This window comes from Halichoerus grypus, chromosome 3 (assembly GCF_964656455.1).
Source record: "Halichoerus grypus chromosome 3, mHalGry1.hap1.1, whole genome shotgun sequence".
Classification (NCBI taxonomy): Eukaryota; Metazoa; Chordata; class Mammalia; order Carnivora; family Phocidae; genus Halichoerus; species Halichoerus grypus.
In genome coordinates, this window is record NC_135714.1 from 158,876,817 (window position 1) to 158,895,091 (window position 18,275).

Here is an 18,275-nt window from a genome sequence, read left to right on the forward strand (position 1 = left end):
GCTGTGGTAGAACTAAACAGTCAGAAGCGCATAGGTTAAAATATAGTGTAATAGGAAGTCATGAGTTTTGAGTATGCCCTTTGCTTTTGTGATGATTAATTGTGTCAACTTGCTTGCACCCTGAGGTGCCCAGATTAAACATTATTTCTGGTGTGTCTGTATGGGTGTTTCTGGATGAGCTTAATGTTTAAATCTGTGAGCTCAGTAAAGCAGATTGCCCTTCTCCATGTGGGTGCATGTCATCCAGTCTGTTGAGGCACTGAGGACAAAAAAGGGCAGAAGAAAGAAGAATTCACTCTTTTTGTTTCCTGTGTGCCTACTTGAGCTGGGACATTCCACCTCATTTTCTGCCCTTGGACTAAATTACACCAGCAGCTCTTCTGGTTTTCCAGCTGGCAGATGGCAGATTCTGGGACTTCTCAGAGTTCATAATCATGTGAGCAAATTCCTCGTAATAAGTAATTCTTCATAATAAATCTCAATCTCTCTATAAATATGTATATGCATATATGATATATAATGAATAATGTATGTAATAAAATACATATATACACACCCATGGTTAAGTACATAAAATACATATATCTCATTATATATATGTATATATATTCTGTTTCTCTGAAGAACTCTGAGAAGCCTCTGAGAACTCCATAAGATTTAATATAATTTATTTAATTATAAATTTATACAGGATGGTTTTGAGTAATGGCTGTGTTTCATAACCAGCTCATAATATTCCTGAAAATCTAACAATCGACACTCACATACTCACTGTCTATAATTTTTGCAACTCAGGCAGTTTTAGTATAAGAAACCTTTACCTGAGCATGAAGTAGGGGAAGGAAATATGCCAAAAGAAACCTTTTTGCCCTGGAAGAATTGGCTGGAAGTCTGTATCCAAAAATATTGACAGTTCAAGCCTGCGGGCTATAGCATGGCTCTCAGTGACATCGGACAAGCAGCTTCAGCTTTAGCCTTGGTGGTGCCAAGCCCAGCAATAATAGTGAGGCAGTGAAGGGGAAGATAGGCGACACCCATAAGCAGGGCTTTCTGGAAGGTTGTTCTTTTCAAAGCCCAATCTTTAGAAGTATGTCTTAGTTTCTGTTCTCCCAGTATAAACATCAATGGAATTTTGAGTAATTTTTTTGAGTAATTGTTAAAAAGTATTTAAAGAAAGAAACCTCAGGAAGAAGTCTCATCTTCTTATGTGACTGGCCTCAAGTCTTTTCATTTTGGGCATTAAAAGATGATGTGAACTTTATTCATCTCCATATTGTGATGCCTGGTTTCTGTGGCAATATGGTTAGAGGACCATAGGAAAAATAGTCGAATTCATCATGTGAGACTTTAACACCTAACGCAAACCTACAACGAAACTCCAAAATATTTACTTTTGAAAATGACCACACACAAGAGGCTCAAAAAGTTGTGGTTTTATTCATTGACATTATGGGGTATGTTAAGTCAATAGATGAATGAAGCATTCCTTGATGGTTAAGCTAAATTGTGAGCATTAAGACTTCTCAAAATTAACACTATATGTGATGGTGAGAGGATTATACATGACAAAATGAAAAATGTTTATGTTTAATTAATCTTGACGTGATACAGACAACTATCACACGTCGAAGAGCAAGGGAAGTGGAATATTGAGGATCAGTACATGACACGTGAATTCTGTTCTCCCTTCTTCTGCCAAAGGCTTCACTCAAGGGGTCTTATTTTGTCATGGGCTATACTAGTAAAATGACCGTGGGGTAAAAACACAAGCTACTTATAATTTTACAGTTCTGACTTGAGCTTGCATAATTTGAGGGGTTTGGGTCAAGGCTTAATTTCTTTCATTCTCCAAAGAGCAAAGCTAGTTAACAACCTTTCCCATCCTTAAAAATACATTAAGGATCAGGCTTTAGAAAACAGGCAATTTCACTGAGTACATTTACCTGTTGGCCGGACTGATAAAAATGTAAAAAGTATAATGACAAGTGAAAAGCAAAATATATCTAAGTACAAGATTCCTGGTTGTTTAGATTTCTTGATTCTTGTCCTAGCAAGTAGCATTTCAATGAAGTAGATTTTTTGATTCATTGTCTGATTAAAAGAAAAAAATTGTAAGCCATGGTTATTACAAATTATAAAATATTATGTAACATTGATAACATTTATAAAATTTAAATAATACTAAGAACCCTACTGAGTGACAACAGCACTAGCTCCATTTTGTAGGTGAGAACACTCATTAAATAACTTGGTTTGAAGTCCCACAGCTAGTTTTGGGTAGAACTAAGAAAAGAACTGAAGTTTCCTGAGTCCAAGTCCAATTTCCTTTCCATGACACTAGATTGCCAATCTTGCCCAGTAATGGGACTTGCCCACTTATTATTCCAAGCCCCTGAGGGGTTGAACGGATATTTTTTTAGATGCTAAGTTTTTGTCTCTGTGACCAAATAAGAAGATGAGCATAATTTCCAGAATTCCCTGCAGAGTGGATCACACAGGGGGTTCAGCAGGCCATGTCAAATGGGTCTTGCCAAAGGAATGAATGCTGCTCCTGATCTTAGGACCTGGCTGATCCTTTCTTAAGGAAGTGATCGTTGATGGTGTCTGAGTCAATTATTCCCTTTATAATGTCTCTGCAGGTTCAATTCCAGAAAAGATTCAGGGAAGGGGGTGGGGAGTAATAACACTTTCCATATATTTTATCCCAAGTTTTTCCCCATTTATGATTCTTTGTTGTTCAGAGACTATTTTTCACTGAAACAAATACTGTATTCAGTCAGAGCAGTTGAGTTCCCTAGCCCAACTGATATATGATTCTATAAAACACAAAATACATGGATTATAGCTTATTGAAACACCTTAAAAGAAGTAAAACCATCAAATCATATAGTATATATTCTTAAATGTTATTGATTTTCTGACTACCTTGTAAGTTACAATTATCAGCTCTTAATCGAGAGTAAAATGTACTCATCAACAGAGGGTTTTTAAAAATGAACTTTTCTTTTTCTCATCTTAGTTTGTATTAAACTCATCACGACCTAACAGAAATTTATAGTTTTTAGCATAGATTTAAACAGTCTTAATTTCACATCTCACAGATGACCATGTAGCTACTTTTCTCATTAGCATATTAGTATATACACAACCCTGAGTTGTTTTTGTTCAGTATGGTGGCTTTTTTTTTTTCCTTTCTGAAACGGAATTATTTTAAAAATGTGAAGTAAAGAAAATTTAAAAATTTCAAAAAATTAATAAATAAAAATGTGAAGTAAATTGTGTTTAGTGTATTGCAGAACTCAGTGGTGCATCTTTCTCAAATCTGAAATAAAAATGAGAAAACATTTTGAAACAAAAAAAGAGAGAAAAGGTCTTACATGATACGGTTCAGAGTGTCTCCTCTACAATCAGCTTCAGATTTTAATTTACAGGTCATGGCCTCACAGCAAGGATTGGAACATTCCTTTAAAAGATACACACAATGGAAAAGTGGGTTCAGCATTTTTTCTATAGACCATGTGCATACAATTTTAGTACAAGATAGCAAAAAAATTTCAGTTTTTAAACTAAATTACTCCACTATATAGATTCCAGAGGAAATGACCAAGGAAACTTAAAAATAGAAAATAATGTTAAGTGCAATGAAAACTACCTCTTAAAAGGAGAAAAATAGATTTATCCAAGAATTACCACAAATAAATTTGGCCTAGATGATATTACATGTAAATTAATTTAAAACTTCAAGAGAATATTTCTCTGCTATTCAAACTATTTGAAGGTAGGAAAAAAATTTTAAATTCTCAATTTATTTTACTAAGCCTGCATAATTCTGATAATGAGAAGTGGTAATGAATACACACACACACACACACATGCACACACTTACACAAATACACATGCATACACACCTACATACATGCACATGTGCATTCATATGTATACACATGCATCCATACATATACACATGCACACACGCATACATATACATACATAATTCTCATTTTTGAATATAAATGCAAAAGCTTGAATGAAATATTAACAAAACAGCAGTTTATTAATATAATAACTCTCCATTACAACTATGCAGTGTTTTTTTTTTCACCAAAAATACAAGGGTGTCTCCACAATACAGAATAAAGTAATATCATCCATCACATTAAGAGACTGAAGGTAGAAAACAACTAATATTATTGGGATAGATGGCAAAGATTAGAAAATAAAGATAATCTATAAAGAAAGAAAATCTGGCTGATAAATAGCAAGAATATATCTAATAAAATAAACAGTAAGACATGGATTATAGTCTATATTTTTATGAAAATTCTGACAAATGCTGTGAGACAAAGAAAAGATATGAAAGTATAATAATAATTGGAAAGTATAAATCACATTTTCATTCTTTATATGTAATAAAATATTCGACCAAGGAAAAAATAGAGAATCAACTCTAAAAACAATGGATGAGTCACTAAGATCACTTTTTAAGGTAATAATAAAATAACATCAAAAGGAGTAATAAAAGTAGAACCTAATATAAAAAGGTAAACATTACACACACTAATAGCAAAAAGAAAAATAGAAAATACTTCAGAATAAGCTTCATCATATGCAAGAACTACATGAAGAACCTTATATTTAACTTTTCTGAGAAACTCAAAAGACAACTAGTCTTTTAAAACAATCAAATTGTGGGGTGCCTGGGTGGCTCAGTCGGTTATGCATCTGCCTTTGGCTCAGGTCATGATCCCAGAGTTCCGAGATCGAGCCCAACATCAGGCTCCCTGCTCAGCGGGGAGTCTGCTTCTCCCTCTGCCCCTCACCCCACTTGTGCTCTCTCTCGCTATCTCTGTTACTGTCTCTCTCTCTTTCAAATAAATAAAATCTTTAAAACAATAAAACAATCACATTGTGAAAATCCCAGTGGTCCTCGGAGAGAAATATGAATTTCATGCATTTCAATCAGAATCTCAGTTGTATTTGTGAGCAAACTGACAAAAAAAAAAAAAAAAGTACCAAGAGCTAATTGGGAGAATGAACACTGAAGAATGATGATGCAAATTCCACCTCAAGAAATGAACACACTTAAGACTGTTGAATCACAGATCTGTACCTCTGAAACAAATAATACATTATATGTTAAAAAAAAAAAAGAAGATAGCAGGAGGGGAAGAATGAAGGGGGGGAAATCAGAGGGGGAGACGAACCATGAGAGATGATGGACTCTGAAAAACAGAGGGTTCTAGAGGGGAGGGGGAGGGGGGATGGGTTAGCCTGGTGATGGGTATTAAAGAGGGCACGTTCTGCATGGAGCACTGGGTGTTATATGCAAACAATGAATCATGGAACACTACATCAAAAACTGATGATATAATGTATGGTGATTAACATAACATAATAATAAAAAAAAGAAGAAAAAAGAAATGAACACACTTGCCACTGCAGATATTAAAATACATTGCATGGTTAAAGTCATTAAAATAGTGTGTGATAATATCTAGGTAGATCAGCAGAATGGTTGTTTTTAAGATCTAGAAATAGACCTAAATGGGTACATAAAAATAGTAAAATAGCATATGAGATCATGGAAAATTGGATTATTCCCTAAAAGATACTATATAAAGTTTATAAACTAGTTTTTAGGTAGGAAAACAGCTATATAAAATTCAGCTGTTCATAAGCCTGAACTCTAGTTTTATTCAACTCCTTAAGAAGAAAATCAACACAAAATGGAAGCAATACAGGAGCTGGCTGATATACTTAGACAATTTTAAACCCTACACATCAAGTGTTTCTCTCTCTCTCTCTGTCTCTCTTTGTCAGTGTGCACTGACTACAGGCCCTGGGACTGCTGAAATCAGAAGTACCCCGGATTGTGAACAACTTCAAATGCCTTTCACCCAAGAAGCCATATGGGAATGCAAGCAAGTAGGAATGAGATAAATTTATATCTAACTTATTATAAAGCACCAAATCATTTGCATTATTTCATATTTCATTATAATTAAAAGAATATTTGTAATACTCTTTATAAATGATTAAGTTACACTATGAAATCTTCTAATGTAATTCAACAGTTTAAAAAGTCTGAATAAATAACTGAAGCAGAGAGAGATTATATGCCCTCCCCATTGTCATGTGGCCTCTTAAAGTAATGAATTAATCTTGGGTTACCACAGGCTTCATTCATTACTGGCTTTGGATCTTTGGAACTAGTTACTTAACTTTTCTGAGTTTTACTTCTCTAAATTGGGATAATAACAAAACCCATTCTGTAGGTTTGCTGTGAGTAATAAAGGAGATATGGTGTACATAAAAATTTATTTTGCAGATTGACACATAAAAAAATCTCTTCAAATAATAACTCATTTTTTCAGTCTTAAAAGTAAAAGAAGATTGCTAGGAACTCAGAATGTTCTCTTAGAAACTAGTGTGGGATTGCTGGCAAATATTTATCAGAGACATTCTTTACAGTACATTGATACTTTGCAGGGCCAGATTTTTATAAAGATTAGCAGAATTATAGTAATTATCTTAGATGTTTTATATTAATAACCTATTTTCTACAGGTTTATGTGATTTTTCTTTCTCTCCTTCTCTGTTTCATTTCCTGCCTGGTTTATACACTGGCTCGGTGAGGAAAGGCCAGATCTCTCTATGGAGAGAACTTGCTTCTAGATCTGTAAGTGTTTTTGCTCAACAAATGATCAACTGTGACTTTAGATGATTTAAGAATTTCTGACCAATATGTCTAGGAAAGATTGTAAGTGACATGTTATGGTTAACGATTTATTTCTTTACATTGAACTTTATACAATCATGTCATAAGCGTATCCTGGCTTTTGAAATGCCTTTCAAAATGTGTCTAAAATCAGTATTAAAAACACACATGTGGGGCACCTGGGTGGCTCAGTAGGTTGAGCATCTGACTCTTGGTTTCAGCTTAGGTCATTATCTCAGGGTTGCAAGATGGAGCCCCATCTAGGGCTCTGTGCTCAGTGTGGAGTCTGCTTAGGATTCTCTCTCTCTCCCCTTTCCCTCCTCTCTGCCCCTCCCCTAGTTTGCACTCTCTCTCTCAATAAATAAATAAATAAAGTCTTTAAAAAATTGAAGAAAACCTCAAGTACAAGCCTATTTTTTTTACCATGATGCCATGTTTGTCTTTAGAAAGAATTTCTAAAAGAACATTCCTTGAAGAAGGAAAAGAAAAAGAAAACAGCATAATTCTCATGCTGCAATAACTCTCTAATAAATTTTTAATTGCAGATATTTTCATACCTTAGAAGAGCCACAATCACAGTCTTCTCCTAATTCCAGAAGTTGGTTCCCACACACTGGTTTCGTTATTATATTTTTAGGAATTGGCGCTTGCAGTAGGCACTTTGGTTTTTGAGATAAAATGTATTTCTCAAAATGTGAACGGCAGGTTGTACTGAAATCCTTCGGGAATTTTGAACTGTAACCAGAAGAGAAATCATGAAATCTAGTGATAAATTAACATGAGAATCTGACTTGTCTAACTATATCACCTGGTTCAATGGAAATTCCAAATTCAATATCTATTTAAGACTGCACTATGTTATATGTGGAGGGCGAAAGAGCATAAATACTACGCTAGTTGGAAAATTGTTTCCCTAAACACTGAGCTTGTAGAACTGAAAGAATTTCCTGTGTGGATTCAGTACTGTCCTAAATGTCAGGAATGATGAATGAGCCTCACCATTTGTGATCACCACCGAGGGCTGAGAGGTAAGAGATAATAATAATGAATTAATGAAAGGGAATAATTGCAGACTTAGGATATATTTGGATATATTTATCTTCCTATTCATGAGGACTTTAAGAGCAAGGTATTCTTTTTTATTTTTCTATCCTAAGTCTTTGCAAAGTGACTGGCATTAGAAGCTAATTAATAACATAAAAATGGTTTAGTGATTAGTGATGAAGATATATAAGAATGTTGCCATCATCTTAATTAGATACATATTTTTAGAAAACATATTATTATTCAATAGAAGTTTGTACCTCTTAATCCCCTTCATCTATTTTGCCCATCCCCCTACCCCGCTGTCAACCACCAGTTTGTTCTCTGTATTTATAGGTATATTTCTGTTTTTGTCTGTTTGTTCATTAGTTTTATGTTTTAGATTGCATTTATAAGTAAAATAATGTGGTATTTGTCTCTTTCTGTTTGATTTATTTCACTTAGCATAATACCCTCTAGGTCCGTCCATGTTGACATGAATGGCAAGATTTCATTCTTCTTTATGGCTGAATAATATTCCACTCTGTGTGTGTGTGTGTGTGTGTGTGTGTGTGTGTGTGTGTGTGTGTGTGTAGCATTTTCTTAATCCATTCATTTATTGATGGATACATAAGTTGTTTTCATGTCTTGGCTATTATTTAAAAATATGTTATTTAATGTTAAAATTATTTTAAGTTAAAATAACATGGTTACTATACTCATAATCTCTAACTTGGCATATTTGGAAATCTTAAATAATTAGCCCTGATAAGCTGGTAAAACTTGTGCATCAAGAGGCTATAGGGTGAATTAATGGGATTCACAGCCCTTGGTAAAAAATACCTATTCACTATATAGACTGCATCTGAATTCTTTAAGATTTAAGAAATACATATTTTTTCTCAAGGGTGACAATGTCTCACCTCAGATATTGATTCATCACACAACTCCCTGAGGGACACTTGGTATAATATGGAACATCAGGCATACCAAGGACATGACCCAACTCATGTGACATCACTGCTACAAGAGCCACATTATTCTTTCTCTTAGCCTAGAAAAAAAAAAAAGAAACATCTATTACTTATATTCAGTTATTTCCTAGTTTAATAAAATAGTTCGACAGATGAAAAATAATGAGTCATTAAGCTCCTTTCCCTGTCATGGGCTATTGTAAAATGTTGAATTAACATTTGAAATGGCTGGCTCCTGTGAATCCAACCACTGAATCAATGCTCAATAAATATTTTCTGAGCTAATGGAGTTCTTGGTAAACAATGAGTAAATTAAGGTAATTACATTCTTCATAAGAAGTACCATACTATGTATTCAAAGGCCTCCAAAACCTATTGTCATAATGCTTGACATTGGTAGTACTTGGCCATATGACACCAAAATGTACCTTCTCCGACCTCTCTGACCATTGATACTGAAGATAGTTAATTTGAAGTTGGCTCAGGCCACAGAGGGCATCTGGGTTCCCTTTCTGTTCCAATCTTCCTGTTCTTATTCCCTAATACCAACTAAAGAATGAAGATTTCTGGGAGGGCCAATGTAAGGAGATATTCTGCTTTATAATCTAAGGTATCTTCAGTGTAACGATTTACCAGTAGGTTCATTTCTACTTCTATTTACTGACTCAGCAAATATTCTTTGTGTTAACTCTGTATGAGGCATCATTCTGGTCTTCATAGAGGACACAGAATCACAGGGAGCCTTACTATGAGTTTACAAACCTCAATAACAGCAATGGAAGCCGGGGAACACAAGGATTTCGAGGCTGCCATTCCTACACGTCCATTGCTGAAGCCATTTCCACTGTGTGAAAATTACAGGTCTATTGTCACAATCTGAGTCTTTGGAACCATTAGCTTTTGTCAATTATGTTTTAGATTTCCCATGTTGCTCCACCCTTTTTATATTCACTAGGCTCCAGAAAAGCTTCTGCTATTCCATAGCATTATATGATCACAGATGATCACCACATCCAGGAGTCCATTTTAGTAAACCTGACATGGGTCTCCACATTCTTACAGGTGAATTCCTAATGGTAGAACTTCAGCCTCTCTGACAACAGATTGGGGAGATACGATTGAACAGAAATCTCTGCCAAGAACCTTTTGGGATAATTCTCCACTCTACCTTCATACACCTGGCCCTGGTCAGCATATGCTCACCTGAGTAGCTGTGCATGATCATGTATCCTCATTTTCCCCAGGTTAGAACGATGCCAATTCAGAAAGTTGTGAAAGGTGTCACCTGTGTTGGGTACCACCTTGATCTTATCACCATCCGACCAGATTTCCATACCTACCAATGCCACTTGAACATCTATGGTATTATAAATCTGTGGGAAGAGCATTTTTTTTTTCATGAAAATGTTTGAGATTTCTTTATTGTCTTAAATCTTTTGTTCACCATAAGTGATGGATAAGTGTATCACGTTTTGAAAATAGAAATCCTAGAAGTTGCCTTTGCTATAGTACAAGTGATTTTACCTTGATGTTAATACTTGCCTGCTAAATTTCCCAAAACTCCTGACATTAAGCCATTGTGACCCTCCCACCTCCTTACTTGGTGAAACCATAGAGAAGCCCCAAGCTTCCATGTGGAAGTACATGTTTACAGGACAAATATCTTACCACATTGAGTAGGTTCATCACATCAAACACAAAGCTTCTTATCAAAGTCAGATTCCCCTTATACATGTTATACTGTAAAATATGAAATGCAAACATAAAAAAAAGTTGACATGGTACAGGATTTAACATTTTAAGAAAAATTACACATTTCAACATAAGTAAATCTTTTTCATTCATGTCTGACTTATATAACACTGTGTTTCAACAAATTCTTTTTAAAGGTAAGAAAAAAAGTAGGCATCATATATATTTCAGTGTTTTTCATTTTAAGTTGAAGAAATCAAATTAACAATTTCAATATTTCTAACCATTTCAATATTATTAAAATTTGATTATAAAGCAATATTTGCTAATTTAGGATCACAGATTATAGTATTTTTATGGATATAAATATAATTTGTAAAATATATATAGTCTTGTATCTACTCTATATTTACATAATAGGGTGAGAATTTTGAAAATATTTTAATAACCCATTCTTTTTTTGTTTTTCATCATTATGGTTGATTTCTTATAGCTATCTGGTATTAAGTATACTTCCAATATCTGAGTATATTGGCAGCAGGTGGATATTAAAGGGTTGGAGAGTGAATGAGAACTACTGGCAGCAAGGCAGGTAGAAAAGATGTGACAATCAGGTGGCCAGAGTACATTTTCAGCTAGGATAGCTTATTTCCTTTGCTCATTTGATAAGAAAACTTAAAAGTTGACTTAACTGCCCAAGAAGCATACATACTCACAAAAGCATTATCCAGCACCAACAAGAGATCAATGTACTTCTCAGCCTGAAGAAAGTTTTCTTGCTTTACAAAGAGTAAAATAACATCATTAATAATCATCTTTATCCTAAAAGATTGAAAAACTTGCAATGAGATTTTTTTTTCCAGAGGGAAATTAAGTTAAAGAATAAGTAAGTGAATTATAGGCTTTACCTATACAGTAACTGTTGAACACAATGGTATACCATATATCATTGTTGAGATAATTGGAAGAAACGATGACATAGGAAATCTACACTTACCTCTGGGCTATTGAGTGACCTGGAAGTTCGAACATGGCCTTGTTTCCTGCCAACACTTCTTACACCACAAGTGCGATTAGCCAGGTCTATCTCCTCTTGGTTATATGTGAGGACAGCATGTTCTTCTTGGTCTGTGCTTTTCAGAGGCTTTATCATATATCTTTGGTCATGATGTGTGAAGTATCCCCTGTAAGATACAGAGACTCATATTTCAAGATTCTCTGCCACACAGAGTCACAATAATGACCAGAACAGAATATACCTCTCCCTAAATCATAAGCTCACACATACAGTTTTCATGCATAGGCTTTCCAGCTAACTTTTGCTAATTTAAGTTATAATCAGTACTTGTCAATAGTAAAATGAAGTCTATATTATTTACTAGAAAATTCTGAACAAGAATTGCTAAGATGAAGCTATCCCAGAGAATTTAGAATTTATATCATAAGCTCAATAAATATTTGTCCATAGTTTATTTATACACTTAGCAAACATTTCTTGGCAGGTCCCAGGAATATCATGGAGGACAGAGTAAAGAAGTGTTTAGATGCTGAGAAGCCCAGAGGAGAGAAAGAATCATGAGCAAATCAGCCAGAGGAACAGGTTGGAACTAGTAGTAGTTTAAAGAATTCTTCTTTTTAGTAAGAAAATGAGCTCAGAAATATAAAGTGAACTCGTATGATAGAAGACTACAAATACAGCACGGATAGTCATTAAAAATTATGTCTATGAAGGCATTTTATGATATGGGAAAAGGCTTATGATATCACGTAGCATGAACTATGTTAGAGGAACAATTATATATATTTTATTTCATATTTCAACCATGTAAAAGATATATGTTTATTTTTTTTAATTTTTTTTAAAGACTTTATTTATTTATTTGAGAGAGAGAAAAAGATATATGTTTATATGCATAAAGGCTGCAAACATGACAAAATGTTAATGATAGTAGTCACTCCTAAGCAGAATTTTGTGGTAGTTATTTTCTTATTTGTATTTTTTCTTACTTTCTAAATTTTCCCTAATTGGCAAGAATTATTTTTGTAAACAAAAATATCACACACGTGCATGTGCGTGTGAACACATGCACTGTTAAAAATTATGTTAAACATAATTATAAAATGATTGCAAGTGTGATACTTCAATCTTCATTTTAACAGCATTTTATCTATGCAGAAGATTTCACCAAGATAATAAGACATGACATCCAGGAAGACTCAATTCTGTGTAATAGAATTGTACTTAATGTTTAACATTTTTGCAAGTGACTCACCTCAACCCATTACAAGTACTAATGCTGGCAACAGAATCCTTTTCATTTAGTATGTGTCCATTATAGTAGCAATGTTCCTAAAGATGGAAAAAAAGAAATATATTTTTTTAACTATAAGAATAAACATATCACACTTGTGGTGAAAGCTGTTATTTTGAATACGTAGGAAGGTTCTTCAAATAGTGGTGGCAGCCAGACCAGTTCCCAGAAGCAAAAACAGTGAGAACTTCAGAGATTTTATGACCTGTTCCACTACTGACCCTGGAAATTCCATCTTTGATGGCTGAATTGTCTTTCTGGCATTAATTGCATGATAGAAAAGTCCAAGGAGTGTGAACTTAAGTGGGCTCATGGTGAAACTAGTTGCTGCATCTGAGAAGTGGCCAGCCCTCCTGGGATCGACAGTACTTCCAGAGAGCTCTCAGGTTTGAAGACCCTCTTTTGAGAATATGGCTTCCCTTTGTGAGTCCCTAAGACACTGTGCATCACATATTAATAAAACGAGGTACCCATTTTTCTAGATTCCAGGGTTCTCTAGAAGTCACACTACCACTCCTAAGCCCCTCATGGGGCTGGTCCAACTTGTCATTTTAATTGGCATGTTAGTGGAATCCCTTTACCAGCATCAAAACCACAGCAAATTTGTTCACAACTAGAGAGTCATACATGGTTGGCGCTCCATATAAGCAAAGTAGGGGGTCACTTATGTAGAATGATCCAACAAAGCTATTGAATAAACTCTTGTTCAAAATAAACTGACTTGTTTTAGGGTCTGAAATTCCATCTATGTTTTTCTTGATTTGGAATAAACCTTGTCATCATAAACATTTTCTTGTAGAGCACTTGGAAAAGGTACCAAATTAAGATATCATCAGCCATTCACACTTGAGTATGAATTAATTTAAGTGTTAGCAAAAACCCAGATATCCATGAAACCAGAGATTTTATGTGAGAAGGGAACAAAGAGCCATTTTGTGACAGAAGTTTTGCCTTTTTATAGAGACACACATGTTTGGGGGTGCCCAAGGAGAGTGGCTCTGAGAAATTCACTTAGCTTGGTAACACTCCATGATTGTCTTTTTGTATTCTCTTCCTGTTCTTACCTTGGCATTGATTTTCTATGTCTGACATCTAGGCCTTGGCATTATCTATGGCATGGTGGTTTAATGAGACATAAAATTATATTAATTAAATAATTAATATTCCATTTCTGACCTCAGGATATATACATATATTGTTCAAAAATAGTAAATAGCTATATGATGTTTCAAGTAGCTACCAGGCAGAATATTTCTAACCTTTTGATAAGATGGTTTAGAGGAAAGTGGACTTGTGGTTGCTTCTACAAATGCAATACTTAGAAGCCTCCTACTATCCTTACCTTTAAAAAAAAGCTGACTGTGATTTTTTTCATCTTTTCATCTGTTGTCTCATTGGTCATAGACAAGCACCTTGTTTCCAAGTACTTCGATTTCTTTTTTAATTGTCCTCAGACCTATGCATCTTACAACATAAGTGGCAGATCCTAGAAAGAGTCCCAGAAAGTATTCAGAACCTACCATGTTCTGAGGGCTTGTAGTGATTTCCTCTCCTGTGGGTGAGTAATATGTTTCAGTGTAGTCTGGCCGCAGGAGATGTCTGCAAAGTTCAAAAAGTTGCAAGATACATTTAGGGTGGTAATAAGGGCTAATGTTCCTGACAAGATCTTTTGCACTAAAAGAATGATTATGCCTACACTGAGAAACAGCAGACATTCTGACTCATTGATCCTTTTCCAACATTGGAACTCTGTTGCTGAAGCAAATCAAAGTATTAATTATGCCCATTAGATTCAAGGGAAGAATTGCCCCCAGATACTTTTCAACTGCAAATTCTCTATCCTCAAATAAGTTATTTTGGTATTCTTTGCATCAAAGACTAACATGCATAAAAGACCATTGTTATCAGGGAGAAGTTTACTAACAGATGTAGAATTTAGTGGAGCCCCATCCCCAGGGATCTATCTCAAGGCTCTGTGCCTTGAATGACCCTTACATACGTTCTTATAAAAATAATGGGAAGCCACGTCAAAAATTTGAGTTCATATGGGTAGAAAAGATTTTCAGTAAATTGGGAGAAATATTAAGGAAGAAAAATATTTACTGTGTTGCTCTCTTTTCTTTATACTTTGCATGTAATTTCTTTAGAAAGCAACAACCTTCTTAGCTAACATTAGCACAATCTAATAACATCTAAAACTCAAAGTGTTTCATGTCTTCTACCTCAAATAGCATTAAATAGAGTCTCAAGAAGGTTTATTTTTCCATATTCTGTTAATATAATCTAGTGATTAGACCTTCAGGAACTACAACTTACTTGCTTTTTTGCAGGTGAAGAACAACTTCTTCTCCATTTAATGTAATCTGATACTGAAGTTCAGGTTCATATCTTTCCTAAAAAATATTTAATAATATACTGATATCAATTTATATTTCTGAGTCTATCTAAAATGATTATAATACAATGATACACGTAGTATACATAAAAGAATAATTACAAGTGCCTGTAGTATAAAATAGTTCTCTTATATATTTAAAATATATAAAATAAAATACAAATTGTACATTAAGATGGATTTCCAAAAAGTATAATAATTCAGTAATAATACTCACAGATTAAACTAACTCTACTATGTAAGATAGGAACTTATTATTTGCCCTACTGTACAGTATACTGTCCTGTGTATCCTAATGGATCACTAATGGTTTAATAATAAGGCACATATTTTTCCTACTTTAAAAACCAAACAAAATATACTAAAGAAAACCAACTAAGAACTACTAAGAATTAAGGTAAAAATTATAAGTATTTGCAACAATGTAAGAGTCAAAGAGTTAATATCTTTAATATATTTTGTAAATCTTGCTAATTAATGAGATAATGTTGAATTCTCCATTATAAGCAAAATGGTCAAGGAAAAGGCAATTCTGTGGGGCAGGAGGTGAGGATACTGTTTGGTGAACTTGGCAAGAAACATTTCTTTCTAGAAATGGCTTCCCTTCCTGTGCTCTCCCCCTAACCTCCAAACGGAGAAATGTCTAAGCAGCTTTATTTTTTCTGATCAAGTGAAATAGTTAACTCTCGTCCTACTGCTTAAATGTAAAAGCATTCCTAGAATCCTGCATTCGTTCCTGGACAAAGAGGAGCTGTGGATATGGGCTTCAAAAGTAAACTGTTAGGCATCACCTCTATTAGTAAAAAGGCTTTTTATTGGCTCTCTGATTGTGAAATCCCACTATCATTCACATTACTTACCTCTTTGCCATTCTCTGTCTGGTTGTTCTGTATCTCCCTTTTGTGTAAAATGTGTAGTTTTTGAGGACGAACTACTTCATAGAGCTCTAATTCAGGTGTTTGCTTTATGGCTATTGGTGGAGAAAAAAAGAGAAAATATTAATGTAATACATTTAAAGGTCTTGAGTTTTGTTTTGGTTTGGGTTGGTTGGCTTTGTTGAAATGGTATGGAGGGCTGAATTCCCATCCAGAAAGTAAGTATTAAGAAAAGCAAAGTCGTCCTTCTTCCTCCTTATCAGCTTTGATAATGAAGAAATTTTATTTGCTCTATCTACTTATTCTGGAAAGACAGGGAGATGATGAAATAATTCTTCAGAGGATTTCTCAGTACATGGAAGCTTCTAGGAGCCAGGATTCTGCCTTGTAGTCCAGTTCCCTCTTCCTCTATAGTCCTCTTCAAAATTGTGGATTTTTCTCTCAGTGTTCTCAGAGATCTCTGTTTTTGCTTTCTATGTCTTTTTCTCTCTGTGGTGCAACCCCTGACTACCTCTTCCAAAAATCAAATTTTTCATAAGCAGATAATACCTCATTATTAGGGAAGACTCTATTAACCACTATTTTATTTCTAAGTGTAACAATAAACCATTATGTTTTTCCTCTCATTAGCATTTACCCTCAAGACTTCAGATTTCATAGGAAACAAAGTTTGTGTTATCCCTTGCTGGAGCAATTTCAAAGCATCAGGTAGCAAGTAGGAAAATCAGATAGCAAGTAGGCTAAATGTCCTTCTTGATACACTTGGTATAATATTATACAGACAATTTTATATTTTGCTTGCATATAGTAGGAAGAGAACTGATATCAGAGCCAAAGGATGTGGTCTTAAGTCCTAGCTAAATGACCTTATAAAAGTTATTTTGCTTTCCTATCAGTTTACTTATCTAAAATGGAGGTTGATGTAAAAATTGAATAACATAAAATATATAAAATTATGCAGCACCAGTCTAGGAAGATGGTAGGTGCACCTTATCTACCCTTTCTTTTAATTGTTCAATCACTCATTTAAGGTCAGTCTTATTTTTAAATGCTCCCATTTTCAAAGATAAATGTCTGTGCTTAGAGACAATTTCCCACTGAAAGACAGGGTGACCTTGGGAACACCAAGCAGTTTAACACCTGGCTGATGTGGAGAACCTGAAGGAAAATAATCAAGCAAAAATTTTCTCCTATTCAGACCTCAGAGTTCTGCTATGATGCTATCCAAGAAGGACTCATTACACAGGAAAACAGGAAATTTATAAATATATTACTAAAAGGTTTTTTTTTTTATCAATGGAGAATATGAATCCAGTTAATGGAAAGAGTTGTGGGGTTGAGGTTAGAATAAATTTTAATAAATTTTAGTCTTTAACTGTTCAGTTGGTCAATTAAGTTTTAATTTTGCTTAATACTGTAATTATGTCTAATGCTAATTTTACTTAAAAGTCTTCCTTGTCATCCATCCTAGCACAATTTTTGGTCAAATTGTGTCTTGATAGATGATTGTCTCTTTATGGAGTAGAAAATATCAATGTTATTCAAGATAGCATTGGAGATGGTGAGAAAATTCTTGATTTCTGATCTGGAAGTTAATCCTCTGGTGTTACTTGGGCTGTATGTTTTAGAAAATACAATTATAGATCTAGTAGAATTATTGAATGAGAAGTAAAATTTCAGGTACATCCTAACTAAATTATTATACGAATCACAACACCTTGACTATGAGCATGGAATTTATATAAATTGAGTAAATATACCAAAATGCAAACAGTAGTGATCTTTGGGTCATATAAGAATGTTACTTTTTCAAGGGTACCTTAAAAATGCATTAAATAATTTGATTTTTGTATAAAATGTCAGTATTTTAGTGCTTACCTTGAGTTTGAATGATGAGCCAGAGGACAGAAAGTAGTGCCAAAGACATGTTGCCTACTGCAGATAGCTGAGAAGTCCCACACAGCATGAAACTGGTCTCCCCAGCGGTCCAGTTTTATCTTCCTCTACTTCTCTTTACAAAAAACAAAAAACAAAACAAAAAAAACAAAAAAAACCCTCAAGCATTCTTTGTGAGTTTAGGGAATGTTTCTTAATGGTGTTGGGAAATTGCCAAGAAATTGCAGTGTCAAGATCATGAGAATGTTCCTCATTTAAGAGAGGTGTTTATGTCTGTGGTTACAGCTTGTTAAGGAATTTATGTCTGGACAGCGGCTTGGCCCTGGTGTTCCTATAGTGGTGGGAAAGAATCAACTGAGGCTGAGATGCCTGTGTACATATTTGCATACT

At 34.4% G+C, this 18,275-nt stretch overlaps 1 protein-coding gene across 1 annotated transcript; it reads right to left on the reverse strand.

The window, feature by feature from the left end:
* Positions 1 to 1,418: 1,418 nt before the first annotated feature.
* Positions 1,419 to 17,986, reverse strand: ADAMDEC1 (ADAM like decysin 1). The gene is made up of 14 exons (XM_036075074.2): positions 17,868 to 17,986; positions 15,975 to 16,084; positions 15,036 to 15,112; positions 14,240 to 14,318; positions 12,681 to 12,757; positions 11,405 to 11,591; positions 11,124 to 11,186; positions 10,384 to 10,455; positions 9,919 to 10,088; positions 9,478 to 9,559; positions 8,665 to 8,795; positions 7,276 to 7,453; positions 3,378 to 3,463; positions 1,419 to 2,091 (listed from the first exon to the last, which is right to left on the reverse strand). The coding sequence occupies exons 1-14, from the start codon at positions 17,953 to 17,955 to the stop codon at positions 2,085 to 2,087; spliced, it is 1,407 nt and encodes a 468-aa protein (XP_035930967.2). The 5' UTR covers positions 17,956 to 17,986; the 3' UTR covers positions 1,419 to 2,084.
* Positions 17,987 to 18,275: the final 289 nt, after the last annotated feature.

What these genes read in the sequence shown, in the direction of transcription:
- ADAMDEC1 (XM_036075074.2), bottom strand. Translation starts at nt 17,955, where the DNA reads ATGCTGTGTGGGACTTCTCAGCTATCTGCAGTAGGCAACATGTCTTTG. An exon ending in TGATGAACCTACTCAATGTG is followed by an intron (nt 10,089 to 10,383) that starts GTAAGATATTTG and finishes CTCTTCCCACAG; the next exon opens with ATTTATAATACCATAGATGT. An exon ending in GTGATGAATCAATATCTGAG is followed by an intron (nt 7,454 to 8,664) that starts GTGAGACATTGT and finishes TTCTGGTTACAG; the next exon opens with TTCAAAATTCCCGAAGGATT.